At 41.2% G+C, this 26,058-nt stretch overlaps 1 protein-coding gene across 4 annotated transcripts in view; it reads left to right on the top strand.

The window, feature by feature from the left end:
• Positions 1 to 5,877, top strand: part of LOC308135242 (rho GTPase-activating protein 12-like) — a 45,163-nt gene extending 39,286 nt beyond the window's left edge. For all 4 annotated transcript variants that reach the window (XM_080503132.1, XM_080503134.1, XM_080503133.1 and 1 more), the window contains 9 exons: positions 553 to 654; positions 1,276 to 1,374; positions 1,559 to 1,661; positions 1,889 to 2,008; positions 2,344 to 2,442; positions 2,533 to 2,610; positions 2,685 to 2,819; positions 3,046 to 3,151; positions 4,549 to 5,877. In XM_080503132.1, the coding sequence (XP_080359258.1) occupies positions 553 to 654; positions 1,276 to 1,374; positions 1,559 to 1,661; positions 1,889 to 2,008; positions 2,344 to 2,442; positions 2,533 to 2,610; positions 2,685 to 2,819; positions 3,046 to 3,151; positions 4,549 to 4,723 (1,017 nt within the window). In that variant the 3' untranslated portion in view covers positions 4,724 to 5,877. The remainder of the gene's footprint in view (positions 1 to 552; positions 655 to 1,275; positions 1,375 to 1,558; positions 1,662 to 1,888; positions 2,009 to 2,343; positions 2,443 to 2,532; positions 2,611 to 2,684; positions 2,820 to 3,045; positions 3,152 to 4,548) is intronic.
• The last annotated feature ends 20,181 nt before the right edge of the window (positions 5,878 to 26,058 follow it).

The following is a 26,058-nucleotide window of genomic DNA, read 5'->3' as shown; positions in this document are numbered from 1 at the left end:
ACTCCTGTCTCTGTTGAGTAACTGGAGGCCGTCGGCTGAGAAGCTCCCCGCCGGCTGCTTTGACCGAGCCTCCTCTGTATGTGCGCCCTCTCTCCTTCTGTGTCACCTCCCGCTCCTCTGCATGTCGCCTCCCGGCTGCTCGCCACACTCCCACCTCAAGACCCCCCCCCCCGTGTGTCATCAGTCACGTTAGAAGCAGTCCTTACACGTGATCAGTCGATTATTAAACTCAGTTTCTTTCATTATTTTTGAGCGATGCGATTAAATCACAGTTGTTTTCTTGGCGTTGGTTAGATGGAGGTCTGCGGGAGTCCGGCGCGGTCCGTTTGCACAAACAGCATGAAACACAGAGGCAGGATTATAGCGAACACTCATAACTGTGTTGTTACACTTTATGTTTAAGGTCTCTGTAATGTGCCATGATGTAATGAACCACGATCACATAAAATCAGCTCTTTTTGTTTCCTGCATGGTTCCAGATTGAAGCGCTTCTAAATTATGAACGGACCCCTCTGTGCTAAACTCTGATTCCTTCCGTCTCTGTCCATCTAGTTTGGAGGAAGTCAGTCCAAACCAGAGTTCACAGTCGACCTGAAGGGCGGCTCAGTGGAATGGGCCTCCAAAGACAAATCCAGCAAGAAGCACGTCATCGAGGTGAGAGAGAAATCAAATGTCAGCTCATTAATGTAACTTCAGTCATGTAATGACTGCAGTTAGTAATGTAACAAGAAATCCTCTTCAATTCTTATTATGGTCCCCATACTCACTTATTTCCTCCTTTGCCTCCTGTAACAACTAGTATTTGGGTGTTGAGTTCATCTTATACGGAATTCAGATTTTTCAGCTTTTGCTTTTCCAAATATCATTTACGGTTTAGTTCAAAGGTCTGCAACCTCATCAACAAAGACCAAGAAATTATATTTGAATAACTACCCTTATTACCATTATTATTGCAAAGGTTATGTTTATTTATTTATTGAGTTCTATGCATGTATTTAACCAACTTTTTGAAAAAAAAAAACAATCCAAGGACCAATCAATAAGATTTTGAGAGCGATTAGGTCAAAGGTCAAGGTCACAAAAAGGTCAAAGAATGTATTTTTGTCATAATATGGTCAATTTTAATCTGATTGATGTCAAACCAATGCCTAAAAGTTTAGATTTCAATTGTAAATAACTGAATTTGCCATTAAAAAAATTTGAATGTTAAATTAAGAGTGATGATTATTAGATGGGAATTGAAGGTGACCGTCCCCTTGTGTCTCCTGACTGCAGCTGAAGACTCGACAGGGAACTGAGCTGCTGATCCAGTCAGAAAATGACAACGTCATCTCGGACTGGTACCGAACCCTGCAGGACACCATCAGCACACATGTAAGCAGCCCGAAAGAGTGGAAACACTGTTATTCCCTCTGAAGGAAGAGAGGCATATTGATAAGTGAGGTTGTTGGCTTCAACTTTGATTCAGTTTGACTTCACCTTCAGTCAACAGGTTGGCGTCTTTATTTTACAGCCACTCTTATCTTACTTCCTTTTGTTTATTGTGTGTGTGTGTCAGGCTTGGGAGTCAGACGAAGCCATCGAAGAGGACATGCCTGAGTCCCCCGGTGTGGAGAAACACGACAAAGAGAAAGAACACAGAGACTCCAAGAAAGGCAGAGGTCTGTGTGTGTGCTGCTCTCACACAGGTTATATTTAAAAAAATGAGACACGTCACACAACTCCCACTTGGCAATAAATCACAAAACGAAAGTCCAAAGTCGAGACGAGGCGTTTTCCCCTCGTGTAAATCTCCGGCTCGTCTGTTTTCGACCCGTCGCCATGTCGCTCAGCATGCTGTGGCGAGCGGTGGATAACGCCGCTTTGTCTCACCGTTCCTCCTCCGCAGCTATGAAGACCTCCACCAGCATGGACGCCTCGGACAACAAGAAGACCCGGCACAAGCTGAAGAAGTTCCTCACCCGCCGGCCCACACTGCAAGCCGTCAGAGACAAGGGATACATCAAAGGTTTGGAGCAACAGCTTCGCTTTTTTTTTTTTTTTTTTATCTACACGCTTATACAGTGAATCCACGCACCGATAAAAGAAAAAAGCAAATGGCTGTCGAGGCACTTGCAGTATTTGTACATTTGTTTCAATATTTGGGAATGAAAAACGGTATTGCCTCATACACCTGTTTCTTTACAGCCTGTTTATACTCATTGGCTAAGATAAGCCACGATCATTTTCGTAATGATTTACTAGTAATAAAGAGTCAGAGGTTTTTTTTTTTTTTTTTATCATTCTTGGAATGTAAACGTTAACACACCATAAGAAGCCTTCGCTCTCATCTTCCTCCATCAGATCAGGTCTTCGGCTGCAGTCTGGACGATTTGTGTCACAGGGAGAACAGCACGGTGCCCAGCTTCGTCAAAATGTGCATCGACCACGTTGAGAACAGCGGTGGGTGGCTTCAGGATTGATATGAAGCGACTGTAGTTTCTGGGTAGGCTTTTAAATTGTTGTTAAACATGTGGCGATTTCGCTCTGCAGGACTGAGTATAGACGGGCTTTACAGGGTGAGCGGCAACCTGGCCATCATTCAGAAGCTACGCTTCACCGTCAACCACGGTAAGCAATGGAGAGATCCCGGTTTGAGTTCAAGATGCTCGGAAGCGTCGGTGTAACCGATCGTTTGTGTCCAGACGAGAAGGTGAATCTGGCTGAGGACAAGTGGGAGGACATCCATGTGACCACTGGCGCTTTAAAGATGTACTTCAGAGAGCTGCCCGAGCCGCTCTTCACCTACGCTCTCTTCCACGACTTTGTCAACGCCATCAGTACGTGTTCATTCACACGTTCAGTCGGATCAAAGCATTGTGGGAAACCTTTGTACCCCGCACTATAATTCTTTTGAAAGTGTGACTAAACAAAGCTCCTAAATAATAAACGGAAGCAGCTTTAGGAACACTTTTCTTTAAATTGCATCAGTGAAAGCGAAGGAAACGGTTACAGTACATGTAAGCCGGTGATGGACTTGAATAAAATGTGTCTCTCGTCCTGCAGAGATACCAGACAACAAGCAGCGGGTGGAAGCGATCAAAGATCTGGTCAGACAGCTGCCGAAGCCCAACCACGACACCATGCAGGCTCTCTTCAAACACCTCAGGAAGTAAGAAAAAAAACCAAAAAAAGAAAAACACCCTCCACCTGTTTACACATGAATGTGGATCAACACAGAGAAGAGGGATTTGTGTCCGTGGTGATTGACAGCCGAGTTGTGCAGGAAAGTGATGCAACCTTTAGTTCAGCTGTTTCTCTTCCACAGATGAAAAAAAGGTTTCATTAAGCCAGAACTTGGGGGTAAAAGTTTGAAAAGTCCACTGTTTGGTCATGAGGAACATCAATATTATAATCCTTTCTCCTTCAAGTTGACTGCAGCAGCAACAAAAACCCAAAAACGTAATAATCAACAGGCATGGATTTGAATTGTATTTTCTACTGTTGAAAAATACTCATGAAAAGCTACCAGCGCCTTGGATCAGCACGAAAAAAATCCCAGATTGTCAACGATCATAGCTAAATAGTAAATGTTTCACTTTTGATTTCTGATGGCATATTGTTTTGTGAACAATCACTGCATGCAGATAAATAGATGGCTACAATCATTTTCATTGAACATTTAAGGAGTTGTTGTTGTTGTTTTTTCAGAAGCTAAAACTTTTTAATTCCTCTCTAAACCTTCTCGACTGTCATTGCTCTGTTTTCAGTGTCTGTAATGATAAGTTACTCAGTCTTTTAGAGCAGTGGGGGTCAAACCTACAGCATGCGGCTCACAACCAGGTGCCCCATCCTGGCCCTCCGGATCACCCCGCAAACCTTCCTGCTTATGATTTGTTGACTGTTGAAGCTGCAGGTGAATCAATTAACATGAGCTTTGAAGTCGAACTGTGACGGTCAACCTGTGAAAAGCTGAAGGCTTTATACTATATAGAAGAAGGCCTCCGCCAACATTAACTTTAAAATAAACACTGACTGACAGGATTTCCAGGTTTTGTCAACGTTCTCTTAATTTAGTAATTCTTCTGTGCACCAAAACAAAATGAAACATTTCTTTACGCTCTCATTTTCCCAGCCCGGCCCCCTTCAGGATCAGACTGAGCTGCGTGTGAAAACTGAACTGAAATGAATCGGAGGAGAAAAGTTGTGAAAACGGCTTTTGGTGTCATAGAGAAGTTCCAGGGAAACTAATGTTAGCATTCTGATGCTACAGGGGAAAATAGTTTAATGTTCCTCCACCATAAAGAGAAAAATCTAGTTTAATGCTGCGTCGACTGTAAAGGCAGCTCTCATTTATAGACTTTTCTCCCCCTTGGGCCCGTTTCTCCCTCTCAGGGGCCTTGTGCTTTAAAAACTAAAAGTCAAATAATGTTTTTCACCCACAAAACGAGCAAAAGTACAGATATTATACATGTTGCTTTACAGCAACAGTTACTTTAGTTTCATTGGGAAAAGATCAACAGTTGAACTTGTAATTGAGTGGCTCTGCTTCTCTCTCGTTTCCTCCAGAGTGATCGACTGCGGGGAGGAAAACCGCATGAACACTCAGAGCGTCGCCATCGTGTTCGGCCCGACGCTGCTGCGGCCGGAAACCGAGGTGTGGAACATCGCGGTGCACATGGTCTATCAGAACCAGATCGTGGAGCTCATACTGAGCGAGTACGAGAAGATTTTTGGCAGGTAGACGACAAAAGGACGAGTCTCCTCCTGGTTTTCTTTCTTCCTTTTTTTTTTTTTTTTTTTTTCTTGCGCTTGCTCTCCTTCCCTCGTGCAAGTAGCCACGATGGGCGTCGCCCACCAGGTGCAGCTTCTCATCTCAAAACCACCAGCTCCTCCAACTCCTCCATCCTCTGGACCAAACGACGCCACAGACTCGCATCGTATCAACCAAACCTAGACGACGAACTCGCGACCAAAAAAAAAAAAAGAAAAAGAAAGTTGACTGCACTTTTTTGCATCTGGGTTTGTTTTTTTGTTTTTTTTTTTCTTAATTTGTGCCACTTTACTGCAAAGTTGACGTCTTTCTGTCCCAACACTGGATCCCCCAAAACCGATCGGTCCGAGCAAAGCTGGGCTGCCGAGACCAAAGGAGGAGCCAAGGAGCCTTGGCGAGGCTGAATGTCACCAGTATTGAGGGTGAATGACGCTCCGCAAAAATCAGTATGTTGCCGTACTGTAAACACTCCGTTATGAACCACACTGGGGAAGCAAGAAAAGACTCTCACTCCACTGCCAGCCTGGCTTTGGATGTTTCTGTGTACACACTAAGAAGTGAAACAAGCTAGAATAAGGGAAAAGGTGAGCCCAATCTTGTTATTTCTATTGCTTTCTGATTTTTGAATTTATTTTTGTTGTTGTATTTTTTTTTTCATCTTCTCGCCGCCATTTTCCAGGACCAAGGTCCTCAGAACACATAAAGAGGTTTGCACCACTCTGTATTATATTTGCACGCCCCATGTCAGCTGGACTTTTAGAACAAATCATCTCGCAGCGTTTCAGAGCATCAACCTGGAAACAGACAAAAAGACAAAAAAAAACAACTATGGTACTCGGCTGTTTCTCTACCACATTTGAACGCGTTCGGGGCGAATACGCCTCCAAAGACAAAATCTGGATGTACAGTGTTTCTGTGAATGCGGGGTGGATGTATGGATGGATGACTGGATTTAATGATATTGTATAAATAGTAAATATAAAGTACTTATATGCCTGGAGTGTTAAAGCGATGACTGGAGGGAGGAGTCACTATTTTGTGATAACTATGTAACCAATGGATGGGAGGAAATGGTTATAAAACAGGGATGCAGAGGATTACCTGCGTCTGTTGGCTGTATCAAACTGGAATAAAGACCTCGAATAAGAAATAATCCCACAGTTGATTTTTGTTGGAAGTCAAAACTGGATACTTCAAGGAACAAAGTCTCTTATAATAAAACATTTCCAATCGACAATATCTAAAAAGAAAAGAAAAGCGTGTTCCACACTTTTGTCTGCCTCCTCTAAAGCAGCTCGCGTTCACTTCACGACCCCGAGGAGTCCGAGTGGAGAAACTTTGTTAGTTGTGTCTTAAAGTAAGAATTTGCTGTGCGTTCATCAGACCGGAGGGTGATTTACAGCTTCACGCACCGGTAAACATATTGCAACAACTGGTCAACAAAACACTCGACCACTTTAGATTTTTAGTGAGGTGAGGAGGAATTATCGATTCTATTGTGTAGTTTTCACTGAAATGTATCTTTTCATCTGAAATAGTCTTGCTAAAGTTGTGCAAATAAGACCAGTTGGAGTAATTTTAAGGATTTATGTCACCCTTTTGTTTCGTATTAACCTTTATTTGGTGGAAAAAGTTGCTTTGGGAATCATGGATGCTGTGAACTGAAGAGGACAGAGAGAAAGCGAGCATCCATCTTGTTACATATTTCAGAAAACTCCCATCTCCATGTCTCTTTCAGGTAAGGCCTTTATATTTCATCTAAACCACACACTGCATCCATCTCCACAGCGGGGGAGTGTCTTGCCATCACCAAAGAAAACCTCACATCAGACATGAATAGAAACGCTCCAAAACTGCAGCAGCTGTTTCTCTATCTTCCAAGATGTTTACACATAATGTGTTTAAAAAAAAAAAAGAAGAAGAAGAAGCTAAATGATCATCAACATGATGCTGTCTTAAACTTTTTTGGCAAGTGTCGCTTCATTTTTATTCAAATTCAATATGTTGAATAAATCTGAGTTCATTATCAGTTTGTATTGAACTGCTCCAATTGTTTTTTTGGATTACCTCCATCAAGGAGCTTTTCATTCGCCTTTAGCGAACTTCTCGTCACAAGCTTGCAATACTGGCTCATCATTTGTTAGATATTCAAACCCCCACACCATGTCATTAGAGTACACGAGGTGAACAGAAAAACTGCAGCTGTAACAGGATTTGTTGATATTGTTGTGAATTCAGCGCCTTGTTTGTGGATCCGGCGTGCAGTTCGGTGGCAAGGTGGCGCCGTGGCCTTAATTAGGTTGATGAATTCTATCCGTGGATCTTCCTGCTGATCAGACCACACCCGGAGGAGAGACGACCTGCTCACTATTTATTATGCTTCTTTTTTTAATCGCACGGCAGTGTTGTTTATCACAAGAGCAAGAACTTTCCTGTGTGAACTTTGCATGTTCTTCTCCCGTCGTTTTCTAACCCAGTTCAAATGTGAAGCCGATGCCGGCGACGAGCCTAAATCACCCGTCGGTGTGAGTGTGTGTGTGTTTGAACGTGCATTAACCCTGCGATGGATTGACGACCCGTCTTGCCTTGTTTACGCAATATTTCAAGTGAAAACGCATCGCTTTTGCATTTACGCTGCAACGCTTTGGAAAAATGTTTTAATTTACGCAGAAATGGCAGAAAACAAGTGACTCCTATCCAAACTGTTTTTTGTTTTGTGCTCTGTGTGAAAGTTTCGATTCCGATGTTTTCCCACCAGACCCAGACCTCGATCATACCAATTCCGATATTTTTCTACATGCGACTGCTCCGTTATTGACGTGTGACTGACATCAGGAATACGCGACGGGGGGACGCGGCTTCACCTCCTCATGCTGTCTAGATTTTGCTGGCTCTTATTGAAACACCACTTGAAAATGGATCTACGCGCTGACCTGTGTTGCCAGATATGGCAGGTATCCCGTAATTGGGGTACCAAATTCTCTTACCTTTTAACTTTGTTTATTTTGTGCATTTCTGTCTTTATGGTGTGTTTTTTATGCTTTTACCGTTTTAATGTGATTCCGAGACAGGCTGAGGTTTGGGCTGTTTTTTATTGAGGTGTTGTGGGTTTGTTCGAGATTAAATTGTGACGTTGATATTGCCCATCAGATATTCCGACTTCCCAGTGCCAGCCTGGAGCGGCTCCAGCAGTTTGCAGGCAAATAAAGCACTGAGTGTTCATTTGCATCGACGTAGGAGTTTGCTGATAAAGTTGGTGAATTTGTGTCTAAATTAGTAAAGACCTTGCGAAATGACTTCCTCCAGCAAACCAACATCTGGACGAAGTGCGTGGATAAACGAGCGCGCCTCTCCGCGGGCTGCACAGAAGAGATCGTTGGCCATTCTCTATGAAATCAAACTGATGTGGATCCCCCGAGGAAACAATTTAATGAGCTTCTCTTACATACAAGGATGACGTGTGACGACCCAAACATCCCTGCAATCTACCAGCAGCTGCGGCGAAGTACAATTTAGAGGTACTTATGCAGCCTTTGTGTTTGTTTTCACACTTTCAGCCCGCTGTGTTGTCAGCTCGTTGTCGATCGCAGTGAGTGTGAACGCGTTTCACCGTGAGGGCCCAGTCGAGGGCCCGCTAATTGATTGGCTCAGCCGGTGACCGCGATCAAAGTGGAGGAAATAAGCCACTTGTTTACAGTGTTTTCAGCAGCACGGCAGACTTTTTAACCGGACTAAATAGGTGAGTGTGAGAAAGGCGACGTAAGGGAAACGGAGAGGAATTCAAAACAAGTGCGAGTCCTGAGGCGGTGGCAAACACCAAAGACGAAATTTGAAAATGCCGCCTTGGCTTTGAGGTGTGGACGAACAAGATGCACATTCACTTCTCAACCCGATAACCCCGTGACATCGCTTAACGACAAGAACAACAATGGCAGACATGTCTTTCTTTCTCTCATTCTTTCTCGCTTTCTATTCCTTCTTTCATACGGAGCAGTGTGAACTAACATAGAGCTATAGAACCAGCAGATGGCGGTAATTCAACATTCATGGATGCAAACTACTGTTAGACCCAAAAGAAAAAGAATGACAACAACAATGGCGGACTACCTGCTCCAGGTCGGGCCGCAGAAGCTACTGATGCAATTTGCTTTAATAAAAGGAGATGTTGGATTTGTTCATTTGTCCGTTTTTGCCTCCGTGTATTCTCAGTTTTTGGTGTGTATTTCTATAGTGGCTCCACAGCACCACCCATAGGCCTGGCATATGTACTACATCGTCTTGAAAAGATCGTTTTGGTTCCTGAGAGTTTTGTTAAAGTTTTGGATACAGATGTGCAGATGATTTTCTAAATTTTCCCTATAAATCACAACATCATCCAGTTACTGTGAATCAGACACACTTCTGGACTGCGATGTCCGTTAACCTTTCTAACTTTGCCAGTCAGAAAGATCTTCCAGCTTCCATCAATTTATAAAAATACAAACTTCTTTCCCTCTGTAAAAAGCAACTAGAAATACCTGGGTTGTTTTGAGTGCTAAAGAAATAAAGTTGAATTGAATACAATATTTAAGTTATATTTAAACATCTTCAGTAGTTAGATGTGTAGATGTTCTATTGGTCTTCTTATTCCTGATTCCTTGAGTTGCACACTTGATACCATCAGCTTTTCCCAATAAGTTTTAACATTGACAAACAGACCTTTCTGTTTCCCTCAGCGAGGCAGACGGGCATGATCAGAAGCGATGCTGACGGCGTCTTTTCCGAAACATCCTGCTAACAATCTGAGAACGAAAAAGTGAACACTTGATAAAATGTTTTCCCCTGAAACGAAGAGTGTGTTGACTTTTTGTTGTTCGGTTAAACTTCAGACAGCGGGAATCCTCCCAGAGGAGAGCAATTTACATCCTCTCTGTGAAAATAAGCAGGAAGCGCCGCTAATGAGAACTGCAAGGCCGTCACGTTGCCGCCATGAACTTGTTTAAAGTCGCAAGTTGGAAGGTGATTCTTCGTTCTCACGTTGGTGCGAAGAAACTGTCAGTGGCGCTTTGCGCTCTCATTTGAAATGAAAAATGAGGAGAGTCTCTGGGGGGGGGGGGGGGGTGTTGGTATGGGAGTTCTGAAAAGGCTTTTACAGTCAAGAATCCTGCTGCAATGCAACTGGATCAACGTTGTCTCTGTGTTATAACTGCTTTATGACAGCAGAGTGGAGCTGATTAAGGGATGTAGTGCCGCATTATGTAATAATGGTGCAATATGTAATATTGTAATTCATCATTGTGTAATAATCAGCCACATTTTCGAATAATCTTTGCTGCATTTTGTAATAACTTATAATAAATATTGCAAAAGTAATTACAAAATGTGGGTGTTCCACTTTTTAATTTTTTTGTAAATGTAATGATTTGCATACATTTTTATCCTATTTACATAGTTTCTGCTCTGTGACTCGGCGACCTGTCCAGGGTGTATCCTGCTCATAGTAAGCCGGGATCGGCTCTGTTGCCCCGCGACTCTGAACAGGATGAGCGGGATAGAAGATGGATAGATGGATGGATATATATTCTCTGTACTTAATCATTTGCCATTGATGACTTTTCTGTCAGAGCTAAAAATTCCCTGTACTTTAAGTTATTTTGCAAAAATCCCTCTTTCACTTGTCTCGCACGTTCTCATTTTATTTAGTTTTTATTTGTTTGTTTGTATCATTGGCATTGTCTTAATTTCCCTGTGGAAATGCAATAAATATATATATTGGTGCATTATGTAATACATTTTGGTATTTATCCACATACATGGTTCTATGTTTAGTAATAAGAAAAAAAAATGTTGATTCAGTCGGACTAGTATTTTATGTGACTTTTTGATTTTGCTCATGTCCTGCCAACAGAGCAATGTTGGAATGATAATAATGTCTAAACTGTTGCATCTGATGCTGTAAGATAAAAATCACTACGAGTCAAGTTCTTCATATATGGAAGCTTAACTTTATTTTGAAATCTGGTCACAATTACCTTAAAAAACGTATCTGCTGCAGATTAGCAGCAGACAATGGGCTTGCCAGTGTGTTTGAAAACTTCACAAGTGTCAGCAGTTTTCTGTTGTGAGAAGTTTCACATGTGAGGGTCTGAGGAGACATATTGTTGAAAGAAAAAAAACTGTTTGTTTGTGATGAAGTGTCACGTAGTGGTGCTGGATCTGCAATCACTTCTGTACAAAGCATCTCGGCTTTTCCAGAGGTGTTGATCTAAAGCGTCATCAAACTAGTGCCTCGTCTGAAACCTGTTTAACATGGAAGCTCTGTGATGAGTTTTCAAGTGAAAAGTGAAAACTTTCTCTGAATCATGGATGGAATTTGAAAACGCTACCTTGATGTGTGGACGGGCAACACGCACAATTGCTGAAAACGATGATGTCGTCGACCCGCCTCTCAACCATCTAACTTGTTTAGGCTTGTGCAGACAGGGCCTGAATGCAAACCTTTTTTGAAATGAAAATTATGCATTTTCAATTGAAACGACAAATCTCTCAAAAGTCCCAATCAGGTTGTATATTAAAAAACAAAACAAACAAACACTAACACGTGATTTATAGAAGAATCGTGGATCTCTTTGAATTAATATTTGGATCCAGATGAATTATTATTACTGCTTTTTCACATTTTGCAACAGTTTTTAATGCAATTTTCTTAAATTTTATACTCTATTGACACTGTGTGTGTCTGTGTGTGTGTGTGTGTGTGTGTGTGTGTGTGTGTGTGTGTGTGTGTGTGTGTGTGTGTGTGTGTGTGTGGCCCGACGGTCTTCAATAAAAGCAATTAAATTAATGTAGCAATCTGATAAGTAAGTTAAAAAAAAGTTTCGTTTCCTGACTTGTATGTCTGCCCCCAGTGGTCATAGCAGGTATTGCAGGCCGAGATAAACTGACATAAAAGTGTTCTGCTTGTGAAACTTTCTGCACACCCTGCATGCGCTGTAAGTTTCCCTTCGAAGCCACGTGGAGGTCTGCAGGGTCCCACAAAGAGCACCTTCATCCTTTATCCCGGCGAGCAGCTTCTGCTGAGCGCGCACGCTTCTTTTTTAGGCCTGTCCTACTTCAAATTGCTCCAGTTGCAGAGTTACACTTCAGAGCCGGGGGTCAGGGCGGCCACGCTTCCCCCCCTGGCTGCCACGTCTTCCCGAAAGGCCGCGTTTAACCTGAATTAACTCGCAGAGCAAGAAAACTGTTTTTGTATAAAAGGACGTTCGCTGGAGTCTGTGTGAATGGATTTACTGTGTAAATACAACATTAGACTTGATTAAAATTTGTTTTTAGGCCACACACACCTTCGCATATCTGCTTCGTCCAAGTGTTTGTTGACTTAATTAGGAAGATTTTATTTACACAGCACTTTTCACAGATAAATATCCATCATTTAATAACTTGTGTTATTACACTGGCACACAATCAGCATGTTTAAAACTACCGCATTCACATAGTCTCATGATTTCACTTGCACACAGTTCGTGAGAAACTGGAACACGACACATGAATCGGTTTAAACCGCTTCATTGGGTTTTATTCAAAGTTCAGTGAACGCTGACCTTGTGGACTGCTCCTCTCAAATGACAAAGTCGGTGTTGGAGCGACTGCGGCTTCACACAGTGAGTGGACTGTCTTATCAGTGCAGGTTCACGCCACCGCCGGTCCACGGAGTGGCGGCCCCTCGGGCCCCGAGCCGGGCGCCGTCATTAACGGCCACCCGGAGGCAGCGCTCCACTCAGCGCTCCGCTTCACCCTCAGCTCTTTGTGGCTCCGGCGGATAAGGCCGAGCTGATATCTGCTGCTGTCCACTCCAACGCCTCAAAACGCACTTCCGATTTAATCTTTTAATTCATGGCATCAGCACCGATGGTTGCTGGGAATGCTCGGGATGCTCCTGGAACATAATTTCTCCTTCGAATGAACGTTTTGTCGTGTTTTTATTTTGTGCCCGTTTACATGGTGGCGGTGCTCCAAGTCACTGAAAATACTACTTTTTGAAAACGCTCCTGCTCCACATGCACACTACAGGTGTAGTAACTAGTTCTTCCGCACATGCTCAGTAGACGTGACAATAACTCCCAGTTTTCTCCTGGGACTTGGTGGTTTTATAGCATTTTATTTAACAGTCACCTGGAAGAACAATCCAACTTCATCATCTGTCCATACTGATGTCCATGTACTTCTTTTCCTAATGTTTATAACATATTTTTCCCTGCATGCATGTGTGTGTAGTTTCATTACAAAAATGACCAAAAAAAACCCCAAAATTGTCAAAAAGTACCACAATTCATAGCCTAGAATATATTGAAAAGTGCATAAAAGCCATTTAAAGCCTTTAATTAAAACTTCAATAATTCTATTGGTGTAACTTCTCCTGCATTGTTAGGAGCACGTGCACAAACAGCACATCAAACAATGTTGAATAATTCCGGAATAGTGTGCTGCAACTAGCGATTCGGGAGACCATTTCTGCAGAAATTGCAAAAAACTGCAAAAAAAAAAAAATCTTGCCTGTCACAGCGGATGGGATTTTGGTGAAAATGAGAACTCGTATGCAAAAAACACACTAGAATGTGTGGAAAATTCATGAATTGTGTGCTCTGACATTTGTTAACAATTGGCTACACACACACACACGCACACGCACACGCACACGCACACACACACACACACACACACACACACACACACACACACACACACACACACACACACACACACACACACACACACACACACACACACACACACACACACACACACCAGTTTGTACACTCACAGGCTTGACTTCACACTAAGAATCCATTAACTGGAGAGCAGACTTTACATTCAGACCAGCCTCTTCACTCTGCCGCAGTGAATCTTCCTCTGAGGGATTTTTCAGTTTGGAGAGTGGATGTATTATAGAAACCGGTCGGCATTGCAGAGTGACTCTTTATAAAAAAAATTAAAAAAATTCCATGGCTTTAGGACAGTTTTACAGACATCAAATGGAAGCCTAAAATTAAAAATGTATCTCGCAACAGTTTTCTATAGAGCAGGGCTGCTTTTGTCCTGTGCCATGATGACAACAAAAGATGAATACGAACAAAACTGCGTGTCACTATTTGGATTGTCATGCAAATAGATTGCAACTGTCATTTTTTTCAAATTTGACAAAGCATAATTTCATGGTTCCCATAATTATTATTAATATCAGTCAAATCACTTTTAAAGGGAGTTACGTTTACGGCACAAATAAGTCAGAAGTATGAGTAAAACTAATAGTAAAACTACTCACATGACGACAACAGAATATTAAAGCGTTAAATCTTGGGTACAAGATTGTACAACATAGAAAACCTCTCATAATAAAGTCTGCCAATTAAAGTGGTGCACAGTCAGCTGAGGAATATCTCTTCATCACATTAATTCATTAGCATTTTATCCTCACGATATTTTCAGTTTTTATATGTATTTAACAAAACACTAACATATTTTTACAAGCATGATTTCATCCACTACAGCTATTTTTGATCAACAAACTTCACAAAAACCGCAAAATAAAAAAAAGGTCCAAGTAATCTAACCATATTTATTATCATTATTGCTGCAGTTATTATGTTTTGGAAAGTAAAAAAAAAAAAAAATGCTATGTCAATCATTCAATAAATTATCAGATTATTCGCAAAATGTCAACATGATAATAGATCAAATGTCTTCCAACACTATTGGCATTATTACATAATGGGATTCATTACAATGAAGAAGGACAAGCTTAATCAAACATTCCTGGTTGTTATGTATATCCTTTAATGGATCACAACACTGAGGCCGGTGTTGACATATTGGTGATGCTGCCATGAAAGCGAGAAATGTAAAATGCAACGGCTATAGGGGGAGTTGTTTTGAGGGCATTTTACTGTAATTTGTCTAGAAAGTTTCATTGAAACTGGCTTTATGTTAAGATTGCAATAATTTTCTGTCGGAATGTGAAGAAAATCTCAATGTTTTCTCCACGTATTGTCTGCATGTCATCATAACTTTTAGATTGAAGTTTCAATCTAAACGTTATTATGGCACAATTTTACCGGTCCGACCCTCTCCAGATGAAAATGGACCATATGAGGTGATTGATGGATGAAGGAAAAATACCTTTTTTTCAAAGAAAATAACATAAGTCCCGGTTATTATTTTATACTATCCATCCATCCATCCATCCATCCATCCATCCATCCATCCATCCATCCATCCATCCCACCTGAGGGATTATTTTCTCTCGGTAAGCAGGTTGGTGGGAGTGGAGTGAACGTTAATCAAGCAGCTGTCGGATCAGAAAACACTTTGTTTCGTGTTCGTGGTGTAAAAACAGCGACGCCTCGTCTCAGCGTGGAGGTTTTTGCTCTGTGGGACCCTGCAAATTGCCTCTCTCTCTCTGAAAGCCGCGGCTCCAACACCAACTCCTCTCCCTCTTTTGTCTCACTGTGAGCGATGAGCGAGATCTCAATTAAGATTGACCCGCACCACGAGCGCTACAGGCAGGTAACGGCCTCTCGGTCTCCGGTGGGCCGGCACCGGCGTGAGGGAGGAAAACAAGGAGCGAGCCAGCGGGATAAAAATCTGCTCTGAATGTGCAACACGGGAGCGAAGAGTCACTCCGTACCTGTCAGGAGGAGCTGAAAACTCATCCTGTCAAGGTCGACGTCACAGTCCTGCTCCTCCACCCCAGAGTGCTTTGAAATTGAAATCTAAACGTTTTCTTTTCCAGCTCAGAAAGACGCGCTCCGGAGATTTTGATTTGACATGAAACAAAATTAAAATCTAATGTTTGAAAAAAAAAAAAGTTTTGCGGTTGCACTGCAAAGTTTTGAAAATGATGTAGTTGGCATGCCAGGCCACTAGTGGGTGCTGTTGTTTTGTTTATGTCACGAAACCATGACACTGGAGGAAATCGTTGTTATTGTCCTGCTACTGAGCATGTGCAGAAGAACTATTTACTGTTGCGTTTATTACCTAATTTCCATGGAAACACAGTTAAAGCATTTTCAAAAAGTTCTACCTTAGGAGCCATTCTGAAAAAGTTGCATTTTCAGGTTTGAATTTTTATTTGAAAATGATGTTTAAGCGAACCTTAAAAACTGTTTCTTCTATGTATGATTTCATTTTGTAGGAAAAAAAATCCCAATATGCAATTCCAATCTGCTGAAATACTGTATATATATATATATATATATATATATATATATATATATATATATATATATATATATATATATATATATATATATAAATTAAAATTCAAGGTCTCTATCATGAAGACACATCGTCGCTGCTTCATGACCTTCTAACCTCCTGGATACATTTTAATTTGTATTTTTGGTTGTGATGCGAGCTGTTTTTTTGTTTTTTTAATTGAATTTGGCAGGTTTGGCGCCAACATAATTATAATTTTAGTCTCTGAATGAGGAGAGCGTTTGTTTGGTTTTTCAGAAGAAAAGCTGGATTAGGTGAGTTTAGAAATCCCTCTTCTATACTGGCAGCTTTCATGTAAAACTGGGGGATTATGGGAATCGGATTACCTCCCTGTTAAACATCAATCTGCATATCAATCTTATCACTTTAATCGGTGTTCATGTAGACGGAGCGATCTGGTTCTTTGAGGATTCAGTTGGATTGACACGACGTGACCATGTAACCGTGGCTCAGGTTTCAAAGCTTGTCGCTTCTCCGAGGATTTCTGCAGCCAAACTAAACTTGTGGTGTCAACTGAACCCTGAGGGAGGCTGCACATTTGAGATTAAAATAGATAAAACGTCCAAAAACGTCAGTAATGACCGTGAAAAAGAAAGGAAAGTGACAGAGAAAGTCATGAGCGGAGTGTGAAAGTCCAGACAAAAGCTCATTTGAGAACTTCAAGAGCCGTAGTTCCACAAACGAACGGTGCCTGGGGAAATCTAAAGAGGATGTCCTGTTACAGTCACACTGCTGAGGAGTCGCATTAACTTAATCTTTTGTTGAATAAACAAGCTGGATTTCTTTAATGTCACAATCAAAACCAAGGAGAGTCAATAACAAAACTGTTAACTTTTAGGTTTGGATTCTAAAAGTCTCTTTAACTCTTCATAGGACACAAATGCTTAAAATATTACTGCATTCATAGTAGAATATTTCCCCCAAAACTTTTGTGGCTTGTTGAAATTTGGAAAAAATGATTAATTATTTGTAATTTGAACTTGATAAATAAAAAATGGCGAACTTCTTAAATTGTCTACATGTATATGACGACATCGCCTTCTTTTGCTGGTGTTGAAGCCGAAATAGAACTTTTATGGATGCACTTAGTTTATGGAAATTCATATTTTATTTTAACTAAAATTTTGGTCAGTAAAATAATTCAGTCAGATATGCAGAAAACAGTGTTTTCATGATTGATCCCACGTCACTGAAACCCCATTCACATGTGAAAACGCACAGTTTGTGCATGTAAGTCTCAAGAGTTTCATGTTTACACTGCAATGATTTGAAAACGATGCTTGTTGCCACAGAAACAGCAGAAAAAAAAGTAGTCAGTTGTGAACCCACACACACCTGCAGAGAGCAATATGTAGGAGGAGTGCAGCATTTCAAAAAAGTTATGTTTTCCTGTAGAATTTTCAACATTTTTTTCTTTTTGTTTTCACTGGAAAATGGGGCCTTAAACAGTCCAGAGGACGCCGTCCCACCCCACGCTACATGATGCGACACGAAGACTGTCAAACTCCACAACTTTTCCAGCTGATTAATGAATGCCTGATACGATCCTTATCCACGAGCCGCAATCTTCTCCACTACACATTTTAAAAAAACGACCGAGAATTCACTTCAAAAGTGTCGCGTTATCTCTAATTTACTCAAACAGGTGATACGAGGTGGTCTGACATCTGAAGCGTTCGGAGATCTGGCTGCTTATCCAATCAATCTGCTGCGTAACTCTGGACGATGGATGTTTGAAATATCTGCCGGCTGGAGTGATAACGCAGATCAGTGTGTGTGTGTGTTTGTGTGTGTGTGTGTGTGTGTGTGTATTTTCTGAATAGACCTGAGGCTGCAGCTGTCTCCATCAAGGGCAAACGGTGGCAAATAATAAAGCAGATTAACATAAAGTGTGAGGATTTGTCTTCACGTCTCCCTCACCATGACCCTGTGTATGTTTTTTTTTAGTCCAGCACAAACTTGGAGCTTTTCGCGGCGGACATATTCATTTAGATTTAGATTTTTTTGTATTTTTAGGGGTTCAGTTCAAACCTTTGTGAAGATGCTGTCAAGTGAGGATGCATCTGCTAATGCGGCATGCTTGGTTAGATCAACAAGCTTTCCTGCTCTATGGGGAGACGGTTGAACAAAACCACGTTTGTGATTCTTCACGCTCAGTTAGGTTGGTCCACCATGTCGCCGTCGAGCCTCGCTGTCTTGCCTGATTACTTCCAACAGGCTCCACTTCTTCAGTCATTTGATGTCAACAAGCGCCAGTTGCACGGTTTGATTTCCGGAGTCATTTCCATAAGTACTGCCCTCTAAATATGTCACACTCCCATCCAGGGATGAATGTATGTGTACGTTACATTTCTCTGTACTTTCTTCCTCTTTTCATTATGAAATCTGTGTTCCAAGCTAGTATATTCTGGTATGTTTTGATAAAAAGTCTTATAATCTAGATAATATGGTAACTGAGAAAAGCTATCAGAGACTTGGATTCCTTACCAAGAGAAAGAGATCCCACAAGGAACAGTGGAACATTAAACCAGGGAGCCAGTTGAAGCATGAAAGCCGCCACCAGACATTTTTAGCGACATATTAGATCCAGGAGTCACCTTGGGCTGCAGGAGCAGTTGAGATGTCCAGCTACCGGGGAACCTCAGGTCCAAAGGCCTGGACCGGAAGAAGATAGGCACCTCCTTAGCTCCTGGTAACCTCGAGATAGAAGGCAATCGGGGGTTTTTGGAACCTGCTGTTGAGATCATATCTTTCCAGTTTGTCGCCTCACACGTAAAAGATTGAAATGTCTTCGCCGTCAACACAACTGGATGAATATCTAATATGACAAACAGCCGACCTGTTGCCTGTGAGGATGGAGGAGGCGTGCTGGCAGAGGCGGCCGAATGTGTGATCGTGCCGAGCCGCTCTGGAAGGAATCGACCATGTTTACCTCATGTTTCCGCCACTAATCGCTGTTTAACTGAACCTGCCAGACAACACGACAGACCTGGAAATCACTGCAGCAAGCTTTAAAGACGGGGAATCCTTTTTTTTTTGATGCGTGTTAACAGGTTTAACTGTGGAGCTGAGAATAATGGCGGGATGCTGCAGGACGGAGGGGAAGAGGAATAGAAAGCGGGGATGCTGACAGAGAGACAGGCATTCACTCTGAGTTATGTAAATCTGCAGAAGCTGTTTCCAGTAATCGTTTCCATTGTAGATTTTTGGTGTAATTGTGCTGCTGTTTGTTGCTGATAAAGCTTCAGGAGAGTCCGGTCTCCTCTGGATTCTATCAGGACGCTGTCAGACCGAAAGTCCTGGCTCTTGCAGGACTGTTTTTTTTTGGGAGGGTTGCAGTACTTTCTCCTTCTTTGTCTGTGCAAGATGACAGAGCATGTGAAGAGAAAACAAAGGCAGCAGGCGGAGACAGATATGAACACCTCGGTGTCATCATGTGTACATGCAGCTCGGCGCACGCTCTTATCCGTGCCCAGGCTGTGAGTTTTAGGTGGTCCCGGTGGAAATAAAACCACGGACCATGGAGCAGCTTCTCCGCTCGCTGAGCTTCACAGGACCTCTGTCTGGGTTTCCTTGCTGCTTGTAGATCAAGCTGGAAAAAAAACTCAGCTTCTCTGACAGTTTGTTCTACTGTTTTGAAGATCCAAACCTGGGCTGCGACACATGAAATCGGTCAGTTTCAATATTGCCCAATTCTACAAAGTGCAACTGAAGTTCAGCTCACAACAAGAACAAGAAATATTCAATTGGAATCAAACCTTACTGACGGTGTTCTCCACAGCTCTTGAGCCATAACTTCAAATGCACAATTAGCCCATATGGTGGGCTATTGCTTGGCGCTATTGCGTCATACTGAGAATACCCTTCAATTAAATCTGAGCTCCAGGGCTGATGCACGTGCTCCAGGTACTCCAGTTTCCTCCCACACACCAAAAACAAAACAGTCACATGAGGTTAGTTAGTAGCTGAAAACTGCCCCCAGCCGTGAATGTGTGTTCTGTTCTCTGTGCCTTGTTAGACTGGTTAACAGATTTCTATCCACCTGTGAGACCCAATTAGAGCCGGCCAATCATCCTTTAGGTCCATGAACATAAAAAACTGCTTTTCTGGCTCCTGAAACCAAAGGTTTATTGTAGGAAGTTCCGGAACAAGGTAGTTTCGGCATATGTTGTATATTCAGAAGCATTGCAAGGTTTGTGAAGCCCTCATCCAATATTTCTCTATTCATAGAAAAACAATGTGGTTGTATAATTTTGCAACATTGCGGCTGTAAATTTGTTTATCTTTGTCATGTTTGGGGCAATCGGACGAGGACAGACTCCAATTAACTGAGATAATAAGCAAGGAGGTCCCTGTGAAAGAAGTCATTGACAACTTCGCCCCCGAGTGGCCCGACATGCTCACTCCATCATTTTCACCATTTCAGCTTTTTTTTGGTGGAAATGGACATAATTTTCAAAACGTTGCAAATTAAATCTGTCAGAATTGTAGTCAAAGAGCTGGGGAATTACCTCAATGGCATTTTTTCCCCCTTGTTATCATGGCGTTACTTTCTAAATCTGACTTTTGATTTAAGGCAGGGACAAAGAAAAATGCCCTTTGGTTTATTCCAATTTAGTCGGATTTAGTAACAGTTTTAAAGTTTGACCTTGTAAATATTTAAAGAGATCAAAAAACTCGTCGTCGTTGGAATTGGCTCCAGCATAGCATTAAAAAATGAAGTTCCATGAAGCAAAATAGCAGTTGTATGAAGAGTAAATCTTTGTCCATGGTCGTCGACGACTCAATGATGGTGTGCAGATGAAACAGAAGAATCTATATTAGTCACAGCTTCCCGTGGTGGTTGGCTCACCTACATTTGTGTTTAACAGAAAGCCCGCGAAGCAAACTGAAAATTCTCCCGTGACATGTTGTATCAGAGACGGTTCCACGTTGGGCTCTTTCGAAATCGAACCAGAAATGATGAGAAGATCACAGCGGTCCGACTTGGACGAGGTTAGGCTGAGGATAATCATTTCTAACACCACATGAACTTAAGTTCAATCTTATTTTCATCCAGGAGCAAATATAATACGTGCCCATTCCTGGTGCTTTATTCTCGTCATCACTTTTCCTCTGAAGTAATCTGTTCGTGATATCACTGCTTTCGTCCAATAATCTTTCTGCCCGTGTTTTTCCAGTGCCAGTCCGTCTCTACTTCTTGCTCTTTAAATCTCTTAGTAAACTATTCATTACGTCTTTGGAATCCTTTCGTGTTCAAGCCCTTTCCTTCATCCTCATTCTTCAGGCCAATCAGAAGAGTTTTTCCAACATTTATCTCAACTATCAACCAACTCTTCATCAACTAGTATTATTTCCCTTAACTAGCGTTGGACTAAATGCATTTTAATGTGGAAATTATTAAATGAATGCAGTCTGATTTAATAAGCTTAATTTGCAGCCATCCTGCGAAGTTTAATTAATTATCTCCAATTCTCAATTACAAATTGGCCTAAACAATCATGATCAAAGTTGTACAGAAACACCATTTTTGGTGAATTAAAGTTTTATATAAGCAGGGTTAGGTTACAGTTACAAGTTTATAGTGTGCAGGGTCCATTTAATGTACGTCTATGGGTCCGTAATCTTGCATTTCTCTATTTGTGGGAATCAAAACATGGATCCTTGCTACAGTAGTGGAGTTTTACTTGATTTGTGGTGTCTGAATGAATTGGGTTCAAGACCAGTTTACATGTTTATAAGGGCAAAGCTGTTGTTTTACAGAGAAAATCCCAATCAGGTTTTATCAGGTTATGTGTGTATGTCACAGTTAAAACACTACGTGTGTTTATTGGAAGAGGAATTCGTTTGACCGTACGAGTTTGAAACAGTAAGTATAAATAATTAAAAGTCTGTAAATATTCCAGACTGAACTCAAACATCCTCATAGTGTCCTCCCGAGCTCTATGTGCACACAGTTTAGGTTTAATCCAATGCGCTTTAATCAGAGGTTCAAAGGAAAATCCTGCTCTCTAAATGACTTCCTTTCCTTTCTGTTTGCTCAGGCGAAGCACAGCGGACAGAGCCGTTTGATGACTTCAAGCCACTCCGGGTGAAGATGGATAATTACCAAGCAAAAACACAACCTTTTATATGAGGCCTCACTTTAATATTCACACTTTAATTTTGTGGGGTTTGTGCGAGGCAGAGCCAATCAGACGAAGCCACCATCGCCGTCTACATGTCTCCTGTTCTGTTAATATTTCAGGGGGGGGGAAAAAAATCAATTTCCCTTCTTATCATGATTAAAGCTACACCTTCAGGAGGATGAGCTCTAAACCCTTCATCGTCATATTGATTAATCTCTATTAGACATACACTAAATCATGTTTTCAAAATTTCATTTTAATTGAAATACTTTGAAAAAAATTATAAATTGTTAGATACCGATGTATACAACATCATATTAAGTTCTAGTTTTAATGAAGTAAATATGTTCAGGCATGCTGGGAAAAAGCAACGTCCCCTCGGTTGAACTCTGTAATAATGAATAGATAATCTGTCACGTCTCTAACACTTGAAATGTGTTGCTAAAGAATATATTACTTGCTTTTCCATATTTATGACTTCTAAGAGTCAGTCTCGTGATATAAAGCTGTCAAAAAGTGTAAAGAATTACCAAAATACTATTGTATTTCAAAACTTATAGTATAAATAATCTCTAAAAAGGCTCATCAAAAACTTTTATTTAGTTTTATCCCCGCTTATTTTATTCTTTCATTCATTCATTCATTCATTTTTAATGGGGTGGGATGTGGGCAGTTTATTCCATGCCTGATATTTATATGTGTACATTTAAAAAAATGCCAATGACTGTATATATCCCTCGTACTGTGCCTGCATACCCGGGTACGTGTAAACGTGGCTTTAGTTTCCTCCACTTCAACACTTGTCATCTCATTTCCACTGTTCTGTCACACTTCCTGTGAGCTGCTTCTGCCTCTTCCTCCCCTGCTAACGAGGATCAGGTGAAACAAATCAACTGGCTGCTGTAAGAGACGGGGGTGGAGGGACTCAATAGCAGAGCTCACCTCGCAGCGAATAAACCTGTCCCTCTCCTTTGTGGCGTACAAACTCAGATGAACAGCTGGTAAGCACCTCGCTCCACAATCCAACCATGTTTAAATATCTCCAGACTATTGTTTGGTTAAGGAATGCCTGGGAGATTCAGTTTTGATATGAACATTAAGTTGAATGCACTTTGTTTGTAGAGCCAAATGTCAACATCTTCCTAAAAATTAGCTGATCTGAGTGATTTTCTTTAAATGTGGTTAATATGAAAATTGACAATTTATATATTTTGGAAGTGTGAAAACAAACTGTTTAAAAGCATTTGATGGATTTCAGTGCTGTAATTTGGTTATATAACCTTAGTTTAAAATATAAAAATGAAATGACTTGTTTAATTTGCTCTGTTGAAATACTTAGTTGTTTAAAGTTAAAACATAATTTCTTTCCAGCAATTGAAGTAATCTTTCAAAATATAACATTTCATAATTGAACAAATGATTACTAATTTTATTTTCATTTCATTAAAAGAACTTTAACCTCTCAGTAAAGAAAATTTAATTTGAAGGTCTAGTTCTTGTAGTGAAGTCCAGTTTAAAAACATCCTGTGACGCAAAAACTCTTTAAATCAAGAGCAGCACAAAAATTAAAGGGAATTGACATCCACAATAAAAGTAATGACAAAAAGCTGCAAGCAGCCATAAATGACTACTTCAAGGGTGACGTGAAGGTAAAAGCTGCAACCTTAAAGACTTTTATAAGTATTGAAAACTCAGATTTGCGACTTCACGCTTCACCAACCTGGTAACTGTCATTATGGAAAAGCAGCAGGAGCTAATGAGGCTTCAGTGCACTAAACTATAAAGCGTAAACAGCCTCTCAGATGAAAAGAGCCGCTCGGCACAAACTTGGGATGCACAGCTCTCCGAGGACTCTTTATCTGCTGCGGCTGAATGTCGACGGCAAACAAAACTCCGTGTTCGTATTTTTAAAGTCTCCCGCCACGGAAAAGCCCAAGGTCTTTCAATCACGGCAACAACAGGAGGCGCTTTTTGTCCACTGGGACTCGGATTTGTTTGGTGACGGGAGTTCGCCGGGCGTCCTTGACCTCGCTCTGGTTCCAGCTTCTGTGCAGACGAGGATGGAGGGGGGGAAAAATAAGTGATGCTGTCAAAACTATGATTGGATTTGAGGATCTCTGGTGGATTTAAATGCGCTTTGTGTTGCAATGACTTGATAAGAAATATCCTGGATTGCAGACTGTTTTAATATACATTCAATGCCCTTTCAGAGGCGTCTGGATTAACAGTCTGTCGCTCGTCTCGCAGCTGCAGCAGAGTGAAATGGTCTCTCTCGCTCTGAAGAACAGAAGGCGAATGGCGGCGTATCGCAGACCTGCTGTTTGCCTGAAGGAAGCCGGGGGCATTTTACTGTTTACTGCAGGGCAAAGTTGTGAACATGCTGTAAGACAATATGTGAAGCTGCATGCTGTGAACATATAGGACAATAAAGTGAGCGACAACTGGAGTCAACTAGAACACTAACATCTTTTTATTTGCATTGTTTCTTTGACATGCTTGTTAGTTCACTGTTTTATGCTTTTAGTCTCTGTGGACAAATTTCACTGCGACAATATATAGAGATGATGAGATTCTATGAGAATGTCTTCAATCCTATCTCTCCTTGGTGGCTTTTCTGTTAAATTATTTTGTCTCCTTGTTGGTTTAAACCTGTTGACTAGATAATGGGACTCGCTGGTGTGCACATAACCATTTAAAGAAAATTTGTTTAAATTCATGACAATTTGTGCAAATATGGTTGGTTTGCCACTTTTTGTTATATATATATATAAACGATGACTGAAGGTCTTCATTCAAGTGTCCAATGTGGGGGGGGTTAACTATTTTAGTGAGTGTTAACTTAAGAGTCCATGTTTGAGAGGACCAGATCCTCTGAAAATGAGTTTGAGTTACTCAATAAATCCATTAATGGGCTGAAACTTGTCAAACAGGGTTGTTTCTAAAGTGCCTGTAAATCTGATAATTATTTACACCCTAAACACTTTGAATGTGTCTCTTGGATAATTTTTGCTGAGACGGAGTCGAGAAGAGCTTGAGCTGTGTGACAAATCAACACCTCCTGTGAACATTATTTTAAGTTACTGTTACCAGGGTCTAAAAATGGAAGCGCTCAGTGTCAGCGCATCAGAGACTCGGTGACTGACGGACAGGGGGTTTTGCTCCAAATGCTCAGGATGCAGAAACTCCAGGAGTCTTGCCTCCATTATAGCTCTGAGAGGTTGAAGTACTGGCTGACGGTTTAAGGTGACTTGCTTTCAGATTGCTTGTTTAGTTTCTCCTCACAGAAGTTTCACTTGGAAAATTGCTAGTGTTTAAAGAAACTCGATAAATCGAGCCTCATTCATTTGATGGTTTCATTTAAGGCTCAACGTGAAGACCTTTAAACATTCGACAAAGTATATGATGATGCATTTGATTAGTCACACAGTCCAGATGTTCATGCCGTGCTGACGCATTATGAGCCTTAATTACACACTTGCAGTTTCCCTTTGACAATTGCTGTCAATTTGACTGCTTTTTATTGTAAGGCACAGGAGGACAGAGGAAAGATGGAATTTATCAAAGGTCAGTCAAGGCACAATTTAAAAAGGAAAAAAAAACTTTAATCTGCTTTTGCTGAAAACCGGATTCATTGAAGTCCATGCCAGAATCCTCCAGATCCTGTTTGTGTGGCTCTTACATAAGCAGTGTTGCTTTCTTTAGTTACGGAGAGGCTACAATACACATCAGGACATCTGCTTCAGTAGGCAGTACATTTAAATCCTTATCTCTTATATTTCTCCATGTTTAAACTTTCTGGAGGAATTTTCAGTGTCAGGACTTTGTGTACAAACTCTTTTGCAGGAAAGTTGTGGAGTTTCTCATGCTGAAGTTTCTACTCGTGTTGAATAAAGAATGCAGTGACCTGCACTGTGAAAGAAACAC

Source organism: Blennius ocellaris (genome assembly GCF_963422515.1).
Source record: "Blennius ocellaris genome assembly, chromosome: 10".
Lineage (NCBI taxonomy): Eukaryota > Metazoa > Chordata > Actinopteri > Blenniiformes > Blenniidae > Blennius > Blennius ocellaris.
The sequence above is the reverse complement of the archived record's forward strand: the minus strand, read 5'-3'. Positions and strand labels throughout refer to the sequence as shown.